At 41.5% G+C, this 14798-nt stretch overlaps 2 protein-coding genes across 6 annotated transcripts; one reads left to right on the top strand and one right to left on the bottom strand.

Annotated features, from left to right (window-relative positions):
• The first annotated feature begins 156 nt into the window (after window positions 1-156).
• cbx1b (chromobox homolog 1b (HP1 beta homolog Drosophila)) lies at window positions 157-5759 on the top strand. 3 transcript variants are annotated; one of them, XM_034119771.1, is made up of 6 exons: window positions 157-188; window positions 2137-2218; window positions 2439-2598; window positions 3013-3166; window positions 4575-4669; window positions 5004-5759. In XM_034119771.1, the coding sequence occupies exons 2-6, from the start codon at window positions 2164-2166 to the stop codon at window positions 5143-5145; spliced, it is 606 nt and encodes a 201-aa protein (XP_033975662.1). In that variant the 5' UTR covers window positions 157-188; window positions 2137-2163; the 3' UTR covers window positions 5146-5759. The 3 variants fall into 3 exon arrangements, with proteins under 3 accessions (XP_033975662.1, XP_033975664.1, XP_033975661.1); XM_034119773.1 differs by lacking the exon at window positions 157-188 and adding an exon at window positions 319-436; XM_034119770.1 differs by lacking the exon at window positions 157-188 and adding an exon at window positions 331-428.
• Window positions 5760-5824: 65 nt separating this feature from the next.
• On the bottom strand, window positions 5825-14432 carry nfe2l1b (nuclear factor, erythroid 2-like 1b). 3 transcript variants are annotated; one of them, XM_034119768.1, is made up of 6 exons: window positions 14272-14432; window positions 12460-13285; window positions 10928-11152; window positions 9722-9811; window positions 9454-9612; window positions 5825-9234 (listed from the first exon to the last, which is right to left on the bottom strand). In XM_034119768.1, the coding sequence occupies exons 2-6, from the start codon at window positions 13018-13020 to the stop codon at window positions 7879-7881; spliced, it is 2391 nt and encodes a 796-aa protein (XP_033975659.1). In that variant the 5' UTR covers window positions 13021-13285; window positions 14272-14432; the 3' UTR covers window positions 5825-7878. The 3 variants fall into 3 exon arrangements, with proteins under 3 accessions (XP_033975659.1, XP_033975657.1, XP_033975658.1); XM_034119766.1 differs by lacking the exon at window positions 9722-9811; XM_034119767.1 differs by lacking the exons at window positions 9722-9811; window positions 14272-14432 and adding an exon at window positions 13386-13664.
• Between the last annotated feature and the right edge of the window lie 366 nt (window positions 14433-14798).

Below are 14798 nucleotides of genomic sequence, written 5' to 3'. Positions count from 1 at the left end.
ATTAACTACTTTCAAAAGGTAAACATATAAAGGCTACTTTGTTTATTTGAATGTATCAACTCTTTTCTTCCCCCACTGTGTGTAGCCTATGCAGAGAGGGGCGTTCCATCCATACGGTCCATTGTTTGCTCACACTTCACAGATCTATATATCACCTGCACGCAGCACCACCTGCCCCGGTTACGTTGGTGAGTAAATCCATATGCTTTAGAATCTGTGATTCTGCTCGGTCCTCCATCCACCTTTTTTTCTTCCCTGATACCAGAGACGAAGGGGCGGAAACGATACATTTCACTTTAGTCAAGCTAGCGGCTCTGCATGTAACATCAAGTCAAGGCAAACAGCGACATTATCACAAAAAAATACGAGGAAAAGAATATCGTGTTTTTTTATATCGGTTCGGTTGGAGGTTAACAAAATATTAAATTGTGAGTCGGTGAGTTTATTTTTTTTACCTTCCCTCCTCCCTCTAAATGGGTTGTCTCGGTAACGTTTGATTGTGCACGAGACTAACGTTAGCCAGCCCTTAATGTGCATGTTTACAATGGGGGTGAACACAGCGTACTCTAGTTAGTTTATACATTACGCATTTATAAAAATACACATAACCGACATACACAACAGAGTATGTTACATTAGTTGCTAACACAAAAGCAATATGGAGGAGGAGACACCATCTATCTGAAACTGTGGGTCTCTCCGAGGCTTTGTCGTGCAGTGTTTTCTTCTGTATGCGTGCTAACGTTAGCCACACAACGCCCCCTTATATTGTATGTATTTTTCACAACGACAATGCTAGTGAAGAGAGGGAAAAACGTTGTTGTTTTTTTTCTTTATTTCTGCATTTCCACATTGCATTGTGCAGTCGTCGCCAGGTGTGGAAACCTGTGCACAGTTGTTGATGCTGGCACTTGAAGCAAACGGTCAGACATCAGTGAAGGGATGAATATTGAGGGAGCGACTCAGTAAATATCCTGCTAATAGTGATCAGAATGGAAGCCCATTCCTAACAATGTGTTCTCATTATGACATGTTTTTTACATGTCATAATGAGAATATTACTCAAAAATAATGACTTAGTTTCCCTATGACTTAGGTATATGACTTGTGTTATACTAATCTCAAAATAATGAGAAGCTTTGTCAACATATTGAGTTGTGTAACAATAAACTTATTTCAAGACAAGTACATGCCATTTTTTGAGAAGGTTTTGGGGTATTTTGCACCATTAAGTTATTATTTCTCTATGACAAGTAATTCTTTTCAGAAGGATTCTCATTATTTTGCGACACTAAGTTGTAATTTTGAGATACTAAGTCATTATTTTGTAAATGTTTCTCATACATATTTTCATCAAAAGGTTACGTTTTATCTTATTATTCATAGATAAGGGGAGGCTGTGGCTCAGTGGGGATAGTGCGCTGAACTTTGAATCAGGGGGATAGCAAGTTCGAGTCCCACTGCAGTCAGCATGTCGTTGTGTCCCTGGGCAAGACACTTCTCCCCAAATTGCTCCTGTGGGGATTGCCCACAGCACTGAATGTATGTAAGTCGCTTTGGATAAAAGTGAAGTAATAAGAAAGTAGAAAGTAATAAAATCCATCTACTCAAGTACTGTACTTAAGTTATTTATAAATTAAGAATTGTGCATACAAATCATATAAAAGGAAAATGTGACCGCATTCCTCACTATCTGCCACATTTTTACTAAACAATCAAACAATTAATGGTGAAACATATCAGAAGATTAATCCATAAAGAAAATAATCAATACATTATAGATTACAATATGCTCCACCTCAACCAACTGCAAAGTAAGAGACTGCTTTTACATGGATGCATTAGTATTAATAATCAAATGGTTTTAGTGCCTAAGCATAGATGTGAATACTTCCTCCACTGCTAAGAGATCCACTGAGTTTACACCATGTCGTAACATAATCGCTAACTTTAGACAGCGCAGATTAGGCAGGCAAGTCAACAAGTCTATGCATTTGGTTTCCACAAAGTGAATCCCACATATTGCCTGTAACCTACATTGCCTCACATTGTTATCCTTGTGTCTTTTCAATAAATCCCAACCTCTAATATTGTTCTCTCCTCTCTACTACATTGATCCTGTTTGACGTTGCCCAGGAACCTGCTGGTCCCCAGGTCAACCTGATGAGTATGAGCCTGACTACAGAACCCCCTAATGATGTTCCCGCTGTTAAAGAAGGTTTAATACATCATTACTACAAAATATATGTCTTTGTATCACTTTGTCCTTGTAAGGTGTGTGTCAAGAGTTGTATAAGTGGCAATTTAAATGTTTGTAGACCAGAATTATTTACCATCTACACATGAACATCTTAAACTCTGAATATGAACGTAGAAGCTTTCAGTTTCAAAGGGTAACTGTAACTCTCTGTTTATTGCTTTTGTTTCTAACCCGTCAGAAAGCAAAATGACCGCGGTCCCTGAAAAGAAGGACAAGAAGCCAGAGGATGTGGCAGAGGAAGAGGAGGAGGAGGAAGAATATGTGGTGGAAAAGGTCCTGAATCGGCGGGTGGTGAAAGGGAGAGTAGATTATCTTCTCAAGTGGAAAGGCTTCTCTGAGTGAGTGGATTGAGTTATTGTCAACAACCAATCACATCATTTACTAGAATTGCAAGAACCAGATGAATTATTAATTAGTTGTTTGCCAGAAAAAAGATCACATGGTATTTTGATATTTTACTTATCTTTTAAGTCAATTTTTTTTAATTAAAAAATGTCCAAAATCCTCTCATCAGCCTCTCAAATATGTAAAAGTCTGGATTTATACTGTTTTATATAGTTTTATAGTGAATATTATTGGGTTTTGGACTGACATAACTCTTGTTGCAGTCCTATCATTCCGTCTCTTTTTCGGCCATTATCCTATTTATACTGTCCTCAAAATCATTTACTGCATCAAGATTATAACCTAAATGAATGACATACCATGGGAGTAAGTTATTATTTTTTGTTTTTATGTATTTATGTCTGCAGGGAAGACAACACCTGGGAGCCATCGGACAATCTGGATTGTCCAGATTTGATTGCAGAATTCCTGCAGTCCCAGAAAACAGCACAGGACGTGAAGAGAAAGGCGGCCGGAGACGCAGAAGGAGACGACAGTAAGACGAAGAAGAAAAAAGACGATGTAAGTCCCAATTCTTTGTTTTTGTTCTTAGAATGTTGTTCTTTTTATGCATATTTGCAAGAGTTCCTTTTGTATTAGGTGCCCTGACACACTAAGCCAACTTCAAAGTAGCAAAGACAGACCTAGTGACACAGGTATTTCTGTAAATTGGGGTTTTCCACCTCCGTTCTGCAAAAATGCTATCCTCGTTAACAAGGTTTATAAATACATTCCGTTCAAATTAAAATGCTAAACACAATTGTCAATGCCATTTACCCACACAGACACTCAGGCATTCAGCGACATTAGTGGCAAGGGACTTCCGAAGTGCATTCTGGTGCCTCTGTTCCTCTATAAAGTGACATGTGAACGGTTCTGTTAAAAGGTGCAATAATACTGCACGAAATATACATCTCACATACGAGATAATGGCGCACAGTCCAACGTTAGAAGCCAAAACTCCCTTACTACACATCAACTCTGGAAACGGAATTTCTGTAAAATGTTCAGCCTAGGAGTTATAGAAAAGCTCTGTTTTCAGTTTCCTAGACTGCCGTTTGGATGTAAATAAAAGCCAAAACACACAGAAAGAGCTAGGTTTAATAAATACCTGTATGCGCGTGGACAAGGCCTTATTCTTTATGCCATATCTTCTTTTACCAAGATGCGATTGAACAGAGTCTGCTGCTTGTGGAAGAACAAAATAAACTCTTACATTCCACATTATATGCATTCTTTTTGTTTTTGGAGGAAGAGTAGCAGGCGACAGGTGTTTATTATTGTTTAGGAAGACGTTAAACCACATCAAGGTGAGGATTCTTTTGTCATGGAAAACCACATCACATACTAATAGTTTCCCAGCCATATGGAATTCCAGGTGTACACCTCAACAGCACGTCCCCCTCCCCCCACTTCCTCATATAATAATAATAATAGATTTATTTTGTAAGCGCTTTTACAGGTGCTCAAAGTCGCTTTACAGAGATCGTGAAAAGAAAAAAACAACAAATAAATATAGTTAAAGTCAAATTAAAATCAAGCAATACAACAACAATCACACATTAAAAGCCAGATTGAAGAGGTGAGTTTTTGTAAGTTCTTTTGAAGGTGGTGAGGTCAGTGCAGTCTCTGATGGGTTGTGGGAGTGAGTTCCAGAGGGAGGGATATAGTGGTCACTCACCTGCTGTACAGGCTGTGGGCCTCACTGCGGTCAGTGCCTTAGTCAAGATCCACCATCCAAGTTGAATGTGGTATTTCTGGAGAATTTTAAAAGAGTCTGCCTGGGGATTCAGCCTTTACAAGACTTATTTGATATCCTAGTTTGTTTTGAATTCAGATTGGAATTTAAACATACTGTAGGTAGTTAGAATTTAAGCTCAGATGTAGTTTTGTGCTTGATTGAAGTTGTGTGTTGTTGTGTGATCCTCAGACAGAGAAGCTAAGGGGCTTTGCTCGAGGGTTGGATCCAGAGAGGATTATTGGTGCCACAGACTCCACAGGAGAACTCATGTTCCTCATGAAATGGTTTGTGTGCACCTTAACTGTTGAACATTAGTTACTGCCTGGTTTGTTTGGTCAACTAAATGTGTCATTAAAAGAATACACCCAAAATGATCATTGATGTATCAATAATTCACCCCGTGACCTTGAAAATAACGTTGTTTTCTCGCATGTCTCCATTGTGAACATACCCAAAAATCCAGAAAATTCTAGATGATTTGTGTAACAGTTTGTAATTTGAAATTGTCCAGAATGTTCTCAGCTTTCGGATTCTTCGATCACTGTGAAAGCATTCAAATTCAAAGTTACATGGAAAAAGTAGAGTCAGTTAAACTTGTTTTTGTGTTAATCTTTGCAGGAAAAACTCAGATGAAGCTGACCTGGTGCCGGCGAAGGAGGCCAACATGAAGTGTCCGCAGGTGGTCATCTCTTTCTATGAGGAGAGACTTACATGGCACTCGTATCCCACCGAAGACGAGAAAAAAGAGGAGAAAATCTAACACAGGGCCAGGGGTGAGGGGGAAAAAGAGAAATTGTAGTTTTGAATGTTATTGTACTTTTGAGAAGGGATTTGTGGGGGTTCAAATGGAGGGGGGAGGGGGGCCAAAACAAGCAAGACTCCATTGAATGCGTCTTGATGTATCACTCATTGGATTCTACTTTTATTCAGATATGAACGATCTGTAAATATAAGCTTTAGGTTTGCTTGACAAATCCAAAGTGAAATGTAAAACGCAATGTTATTTTTCAGTATTGGCAGAGAATATTCACTTTCGTTTTCTTGAAAAAAAAAAACCATAGGGTCCAGTGCTCGGTCATCTTGCTATGCCATTGTGTCAGTGAGGTGATGTTTTGATTTCATTCGTGTGCCCTTTTAAATATTTTAACTTCATTTTGAGTCAATCCTGGCTGTTTTATAAGGACTTGTTTGGTGTACGGTTACAAACTCTTTTCAGTGATTCATTTGTAATCTTTAAAGTGTTTATCATGTTAAGTCTTGTCGGTTTTGGAAAATAAACCCCTTTTTGTTACTTTGGTGGTGTCGCTAAAACAGGATTATTACCGTATCTTATATTAAATGCAGAGAGCCAACGCTAATGTCTTAAAATCTCTTTTATCCTCTGTTCTACAGCATACAACATATATTATTCATGACAACTAGAACACAAGAGTCACAGGTGAAAATAAAAACACTTTATTAATCGATAAAAACAATTCTTGATTGCCGGCAAATATCTCAAAACAGAGGGAACTACATCCAAACTGAAAGCAGAGTGTGAGACCGTTATGGAGACGCTTGACAAACTACATAAAATCATGACAAAAACAAACATGAAAATATTTACACAACAAGACAGACAAAAAAAGTGCACTAAGTAGTAGCAGAACTAAATAGTCGGTGTCGCACTGGGTTACACTGAAGTAAATGTTAACCAGTTGCATGCCTGAATATCACATTTAATGAGGACATTTCTCCTTTCAAAAAACATTTTTTGGACATCATCTTAAAGTTGCGAGTTCTGTTCTGCCTCTTATAAATATTTTAGCCTAACCGCTATCTGAGCTGGCACTAATAACCTATTTTTTCTTTTTAAAAAGAGGGCGATGTTACATGTACTGACAAAACTTCATTCAAATAGACGAGTAATAGCACTTCTACTTTGAGAACGTTCTCCTCCGGTTCTCAAAACATTTAAAGTGACAGATAATGAGATTGTGAAATAAAGGCATTCAAAGCAAAGTGGCCACAACACACACAGTCATATCACGCATTCAAATATTATTTTTTTCTCATGTAACAACTTGGCTCACTTTGTTTTATTAACACAAAAACATAGGACTCATAATATTTAAGCCAACACCTTGGCTTTACAGCAGTTAAAAAATTGCCTAAAGTGGCTTTCAGTGGGGTTGGCAAATAAATTAAATTAAAAAGGGATTCCGCTCCACCAGGCGTCCACTGAGCCTGTTTTAAGTTAGTGCGTAAAACGAGGCGTCAAAGAGGACAACAAAAACCGGCAAACCTCGAGGTGGAAATCCCTCTGGAGCTCCTGGCCCATCACAGTATCTTCAATTCCTCTTATGATTACAGGCTCTGTGTGAAGTTTCAAAACCAACAAAAAGTGTGTAGACTTTTATATAAAGCTGATGTGGCGAGACCTATAACCTTGCTTATACTACAGATTATGAACAGTTAATAAGAGCCCTCCTAAACGCAGCTCCTGTATTTAAACCCGCAGCGAAGGAACAGCGACAGACACGGCAAAATGCATAAAGCCAAGCCTTTGTAAAGACAAATTACAGTGCTATGTATAATTTATAAGGAAGTTGATACATTTTGCAATGCAGTGTGCCTCCCTAAAACATCCATCTGCTCCTCTTGCCGGAATTCACTTTCACGCCCTTTTTTTTTTTAGCAGCGGCCAGCCCAGGAACACTCTTTCTCATCCCAACATCCTCCTTCCAATCCGCACATGAAACCCAATCACTTCGGGGGCCCTCTGGACTCCGACAAACATACTCAAAAACTGGAATTTGCCGCACATAAACAGACAATTGGAGTGCAGTGTTTAAAATGTAGTCAGATCCAGTGATGTGCACCATACAACCTTTGGTTAGTATAGGTGTTAATGGCATTCTAAAACTGATGGACTTCCTTTAGCCTTTGGTAAACTCACAGAACCTCAAATGTTGTTCTTCGCCTGAAGATTTGCAACTTAAAAACCTCACTGTCGAAATCACAAAAAGTCTCCAGGATGGGATGATCTGTCCTTTAAAACCTCCGGTGCATAGGTACTCCAACCGTCCTCGTCGACAGTGTTCTTTTACTCCCACTTCTCTCGAATAACAGTCCTTTTTATTTACCTCACAAATCGTCTCCCTCCTTAGCGGTTTGCTGCAAAAGGGTCGAGAGCAGCTAAACATTTTCTAATAGCTCATTGTATGTCCTTTTACATCCCTCTTCTCCGCGCTTATTGTTTTCCCCCAATTAAAGAATGAAATATCAGTACTCAAACGGAGAGAGCTACTTCTGCTTCAAAGTTGTTTCCAGGAAAAAAATGTAGCCACAAATTGAAAAGGGAGAAACTAATTCAGGAAGAGTAGTCAACAATGCCATTTTTCTACTCACCAGAATCTTCTTAAAGGAAAAAAGGGCATCTCTCTTGCATCTGCAGAAATCGTTCTTGTTGATTTAGCAAAGTGATAGAATAAAACAGCAGTTAGCGCCCCCCTCACTTCTTTTTGTCTTTTTGTTTTTTCTCGGGCTTACGGTGTTGCTCCGCAGTTGTCACGCCGCGGGGCATGATCAGCACGCTGCCGTCGGCACTGTACTGGAGCGAGTACTCGCTGGGGGGGTAGGGCCGGCCCTCCTCGTCCCGCAGCTGAGTGAACACCTCCTGGTACAGACTTTGCATCTTCTGCTTCATCTGCCGGATGGAACGGATGAACTCCATCTTCTCCTTCAGCAGGCGACCCTTGTTGCGCCGCAGGTCGTGGACGCCCTGCTCCAGGTTGATGATGGTGTCCAGCTTGCGCTTGCGGCAGTTCTGAGCCGCCATCTTGTTCTTGCCGCGCCTTCGGATGTCACGGATGAGCGCCAGCTGGCCTTCGCTCAGGTGGTGCTTCGCTAGAAGCTCGTTGAACTCTTCCACGGGCAGGTTGATGATCTTCTCGTTGGAGAAGGGAATTTTCATGGACCGTGCTCGGCGTTCGTCCCGACTTGAGTGCTTGTCGTACAAGTCCTGAGGAGGCTGAAGCTTCGAGTGTTTCATGGCCTTCTTCCCGGATGAGATGGGGAGCTCCGGATCCTCGGCGAACACGGAGGAAAGCGGCAGGTTGTACGTGTGATTGTGGCCGATGTTGTCCAGCTGAGGGAGGCCGTGGAACTGGGAGGGGTTCTGATAGCTCATACGGCAGAGCTTGCTGTACCCGGGCTGATAACCGCCGACAGCACCTTCCTCCGCGGTGGCGACCTCTGAGTCGGTGCTGTACCCCACGGCCCCCTCCTCGGAGAAGGTGGCGGATGTTGAAGAAGAAGACGCTGCCGAGGAGCAGGATGTCTCGGAACTGCTCGGGGAGGGCGGGCTGTGGCTGGAGTCCAAGGAGAGACCAGAATCTGAGTCAAGCTCTTCCTCCAACTGCGAGGCCTGGGCCTGGCTGAAGCCCTCCTCCATAGCAAGGTCCAGCAAGCTGATCTCATCCAGCATGGACTCTTCCAGAAGGTTGCTGAATGGATCGGGAAGGATCGGCGTGGATGTAATGTTGGTACTGGAACTGTTAACGTGTGGAGGGATGAAGATCCCGGTCAGGTTGGTGGCTCCAAACGTGGAGTTGATGCTGCTGGAGTTGCTGGAAGAAAGTCTGAGCATGGTGGTTCTTGGGGGGGTGGTAGTGGAGTCCACCTGGGGATAAAAGATGGGGGGGAAGTCTTGGCTGCAGCTGGGGAGGGAGGCCTGATGGAGGCTGACGTCCTGGTTTACCGGAGTTGAGCGAGTGGAAAGCCCAAAGTTTACCACAGTGTTGGAGTCAGTCGTGCCGCTGTCACTGCTGGAGCTGCTGTTGGGTGAAGAGCTGTTCACTTCCATCGCCTTGGAACAGAAAGATTTAAGCATTAAACGCTAAATAGTTGAGAGAAAACCTTTTTTTCCCCTATTTTTAAATGAGTTTACATTTTTAGAGTTAGGCGGAATTTTTCATACTTCCTTATATGGCTGTACCCAAAAGTCAGAATGTTCACAATACGACGGTTAAATGTTAATGGTGTCAGAACAATCAAATATATGTGATGAGTTAAGAAGTGGACATACTTGCAGCTCCATGATGGCCATGATGTCTTGCCACTGCTGCTCCAGGTCTAGCTGTGTCTCTCCTGCAGGCCGGAGTGGAGCCAGAGGAAGACCCTGAGACGTAGAAGGAACTTCCTCATTGGAAACTATTTCTGCCGTGACAACAACCGGTGCTGGAAACTATTTGAAAAATTGCAAAAAAAAATGCAACAACTTTAGTTTTTTTACACCCTAATGAAAAACACAATACTTGCAATGCATGTGAAACAACACTGTTGTATGGTTTGACCTCAGATTCTTCTCCAAAAGGGAAAGTGGCCTCCAACAGCCTCAAGCATTCTTGTAGAGACAGTGAAGTCTGTGAGCCAAGAACTGGGAGCTGGGTAACAACAACGACAAGAGAGATACCAGTACAGTCACAAATATTTAAAATTATGTCGGGGCCCTTTTTCACACCGTAGCCCAGTTTTTTCGGGTAGTGATACCAACGCCACTGTAGCAACTCTTTCTGTTTCTGATCCTTCACTTACAGAGAATTCCATGGTTTGTGCCGTTGGTGCCGTGGCGTCTGTGTGTCTTGGACCAGCAAACAAAACCAACTGTAGAAATGTGCGAATACGGAGTTCAAATGGGTTGGTGTTTGTGTTTGGTGGGAAAGCATCCATCATCCTGACTTAAGCCAGCTGATGTTTCTGCTGGTATGTGACTTGAGTCAAGGCTAAGACACATTTTCATAATAGCATATAGCAATAGATGGTGAATCACAAGTATATCTGCTATCGGCTGCTTATTCCTTTTTCTAGGGGCGATTGTTGGCATTTCATTTCGCAGTTTTTTCTTCATTTTATATCCTGAGGATCTTTTAACAGCACACAGACACACCCCTGTGTGATTTGCAATTGCTGGTTATTGGGCTGACAATCAGTTTCTTGCACTGTTGATAAATATTCGGTGCATTTACGTAGTTTCTTCCGTCAAATTAGACCATTCTGTCTAGTACAATATAAACAAAATAACACCAAATATCGTTTTGGGTTCATGGAAACGTTGTGGATGCCTCCAATTCCAGGTCTGGATGAGCCGCACGTGTACATCTATATATTAACAAGGATTACATTTAACGTCATTGGGGCTAACCATTCCGAAAATTCCCATGGGTGTTAAGCCCTGATATAAATGCGATTCTATAGAATTCTAACTTCATAAAAGCAACAGCTTGATTGCTTTGAGCTCTCTTTCCACTGAATGAGTCTTGACTCATTAACTTGAGTGACAAAACAATGAGATAATACTCTAGTATTCAAACAGCAATTTCTCAAACCACAATGTTTTAGGCGGTGGTGGAGAGACTGGAACTGTCTCCACATGAAGACAAACTCATGTGAAGCAGCTCCCTAGTTTCTATTTTCTTTTTTATGTACTAAGAGCCAGTTAAATGAACCACCTCCCCCTGGATGAAAGACAAGGATATCAGAGATCCATTTAGTCTACTGACCTGCTCTGGGATACTCTCTCCGGTCTCCCCGTCCACCGGCTGGGCACCTTGTAAGTTAACTCCATTTCTCCAGCGCTCTTGTTCCTCATTCCCGTCTTTGTTCTCTCGTGGGCTGGGCTTCTCCTCCTCCTCGCTCTCCTTCTGACGGTTGCTGTAGTTGAACACTTCTCTTCCCGCACCGAGGTCGATGTCCTGTCTCCATAGAATGTCAATCAAGTCAATGTCCTGGAAAAACAGATAGCAACCATTGAGAAATGGCCCTGTGCAGAGAAGAGTCACTTTAATAACCAGGTAATGTGTAGGCATTCAATGTATTTAACTTATACTGTAGCCAGGTTAGAAATCAACATAGCTGGGCCATTTATGATAATAAACTAGTACTTATACTGCCTATTTTTGGGCTCATTATTTCATAACAGTGGGTAATTTTGGCGGATCATGCAACAGAAATGAAGTCAGATGATGCAACCATGACAGAATCACTTTGACATGGTGGTGTTCATGTGATCAGAAAGAAGTCTTTTAGTTTTCTTACAGTCAAACAATGACTTTGTGTGACTCGAACGCCGCTGCATTAATATTGCCTTCATGTACAAGTTTTCTCTAAGTTCTTAAACAAAAATGTAACATGTTGTCTTAAAAAAATATCCCTTTTTTTTCTCTTATGTGCTCTTTTAGGACAATTAAGTTTAAGAAACAAAAATTAAGTTATTTAAGTTACAACTGTTTGCTTACGTTTGTACCCTCATAAACAACAGTAACTATGACAAGAATCCCAGCTGTAATGAATGTGACTCAACTGGTTGGCCTAAAAATATCTGACACTGATTAAAGACCAAGGCTGTGGACAGTGTTTAATGTCAGTAAAGACATTTGAAGTGAGTGTATGTTTTATTATTTTGGAATACAGTATACCTATGTGTTTAATGCTGCCATACCCTGTAATATTTATGAATCTGATACTACCTGTATAGTAGTTAGAAATGACAGATTGAGTAATTGTTGTTGTATATTTTAAGTGACCAGAATTGATAGGAATACATTATTTTATATCTATTCCTGCTAACATCTGTGGATTCTGATGCTACTTGGAATATTAGGTTAGGAGGGCCAGTGAAAATATGAACCTCCAAGCTAAATTTCATTAGGGTTAGTTATTTAACATACATTATACAATCTGCTTGTCCAATGAATTACAGATGTAAGGTGATTACCAGCACCTTATTCATCCTTTTTAAAACACTTTTTCTTCTTTTTATTGTTGAGCTTTCTAATTCACTATTTCTTTAGTTCTCATCATTTTCACTATCTATTTCGTATGGTCAATTCTCTTTTTTATTATATTCTCTTGTATTTTGTAAAGCACATTGTAATCTTGATAAGGTGAGTATTTTAACAAAAAGTGTATTATAGTATTAAGTAGCGACACCGCAGGTAAATGCGATGACAACAAGCAACTGTCAAACAGTTTGACCCCACCTCCACCTTTTGACAGGTGTTTTCAGAGTGGAGAAATTGACAAACTGCAGTACCTCTTTGCTGAGGTCATCATTGCCATCCCTGCTGCCCGGTTGCTCCTGGTTGCCCTCAGGGGCCACGGCTCCCAGGCTGCTGTCCTCTGCGTTCAGGTTGTACGTGGATTCAGTTCCTACACTTCCTCCCCTCATGGCCGGGGTAGCGTCAGGGTTGTTAACGTCCTCTAGGCCGCCCCCATTGTCCAGGGTGATACTGGGGCTGGGCTGGCTGCTGGTGGACACCACAGTCTCAGAGTCACGATGCACAAGCCAGGTGGTGAGCTCGGTACTGGGGACGGAGAGGCGGTCCAGCTGGCGCACCTGGTTCAGCAGCCGCCGAGTGGTAAAGAATTGGTCGAGGTCCACACTCTTTGGATGGATGCCATAGCCGTCCAGCGTGTTGCGGAGGTTGTGGAACTGTGTCTGAGTGTAGGCTGAGCTAGGGCCCAGGATGATCTCTCTCAGAGGGGGCAGCTGATTGCTTAGATAGCTGTCAACGTCCACCCGCACCCCAATGAGACTCAGGAGGATGGTGAACTGAATCAGGCCCTCTGTGAAGTATTTTTTCAGGTAAAGCATTTCTTTACAAAGGAACAAAAAGGTGAAAGTAAAAAACAAAAACAAAAACGGGGAGCGTGGATTACTACTTCTGTACTTGTGCTAGAAGACAGAGAGAGATACATGAACGTAAAAAAAAGTGGTTAAATATAGTTAGGGGGGGGGAAAGGGGTGTCTTCAACAGGATTCAGTATGTTTAAAAAGGCATGTAAGATCCAGGAGGAGTTTCCACTGTCAGAGAGTCCAGTTGGTGCTCAAAGCTTTGTTCTTCATAGGGTTCCCATTCCTGACAAAAGTGAGAAATAACATTTTATTCTCTCAATAGAAACTACATAGTACAACATTATAAACACACTGCTTTCAGCTGTATGACAGACAAATCTTACCTTCCTACATTTGTATTAAGCACATGTTAATGACAAATACATTACAACAAATCAGGACTTGCTAGCCCACAGCAACCACTCCATCCTCCCAAGACTCGCACCGCGCAATGGCCTTTCCTTTTTCTTTTTCTTTAAATTCAGAGGATCAGAGATGGTGAACACAGAGCTTAAGGCAGCATCACCCCACCCTTGCACAGGACAACTACTTCTCGTGGTGCTGCTGAAGGTGAATGGGAGAGTCGAGGAGGCTTTCTAGGCTGGCTAGCACCAACGACAGCGTTCGGTAGCAGGCAGGGTCCCTCCCTCTTCTCCTATCTTCGTCCTTATGACGTTAGCTGTTAGCTACCCTGTGTTTTGACACCCGACTACTGCTATTACACATGTATAACCATCTTATTACATATCATGAAGTAGAAATAATATTTCATTTCGCCACATCTAGTAAGCTCGCATCTTTGTTTACCTTGAAAAAGTGACAGGTACCTCTACTGGTCTCTTTGCTAGCATCAAACAATCTCCCTAGCAACAAGTGGTGAAAAGATGATTGACAGATTGCACAGCCTTTCTCGGGCCAAAAGTGCGGTGACGACACATGACTCCAGAACACCCCGGCCAATAGGAATGGCACACGGGTGGGGCTTAAAGAAACAGCTGAACTACTATTGGAACTACACTGTGCTAGCCTTGAAAGCTAGTTGGCTGCTAACTACCATTTGAGTACTTTCAAAAGTAACTTATGTATTAAACAACACACGCCACAGTATCCAGTCATTCACATAAATACTACCTATTCATCCATGTGTCTGCTAACGTCACATCATGCTCATGAATCAGTGCAATCAATGTTTCGGTTTACGCATTATTAGTTGATTGATTTAATACTCACGCATGAAGATTGGGTAACTGTGTCTTCATGCCCAAAAGTCCACTACCACCTAAGAGCAGAATTTGATCGCTGTTTTATTAAAAGCTCCACAGTGTTGCCCGATCTCCAGCCTTTGCTCATTGAATGGCCCACCATGACTTGCAGAAATGCTAGCTGGCCCGGCTAGCCTAGCATTGAGCGCCGCTTGACACCAAAACACGCTTTCAAACAGAGCATGCGCAGAACATTCTAGTAGAAAGCTTTCATCAGCCCACTAATATTACACACATTTGCATCACCATTATCCCATTTTAAAATATATTACGTGGCAAAGACGAGCTTATTAAAAATGTGTTTTTCTTCCAAAGTATATTTAGAAAAATATATCACACGATAGATATTTTTTATGATTCTGTAAGAACGGTGAAGTATTTAGATATTAGATATTTTCAACAATAGCTCCACCCTTACCAGCTTTAACTTTAAAGTGATGTTCAAATTAATGCATCAATATGTATAGTCCAACATGTATTATCCAGAAATGGGCT

This window comes from Trematomus bernacchii, unplaced genomic scaffold (assembly GCF_902827165.1).
Source record: "Trematomus bernacchii unplaced genomic scaffold, fTreBer1.1, whole genome shotgun sequence".
In the NCBI taxonomy this organism is placed as follows: Eukaryota; Metazoa; Chordata; class Actinopteri; order Perciformes; family Nototheniidae; genus Trematomus; species Trematomus bernacchii.
This window is presented reverse-complemented; position numbering and strand designations above follow the sequence as displayed.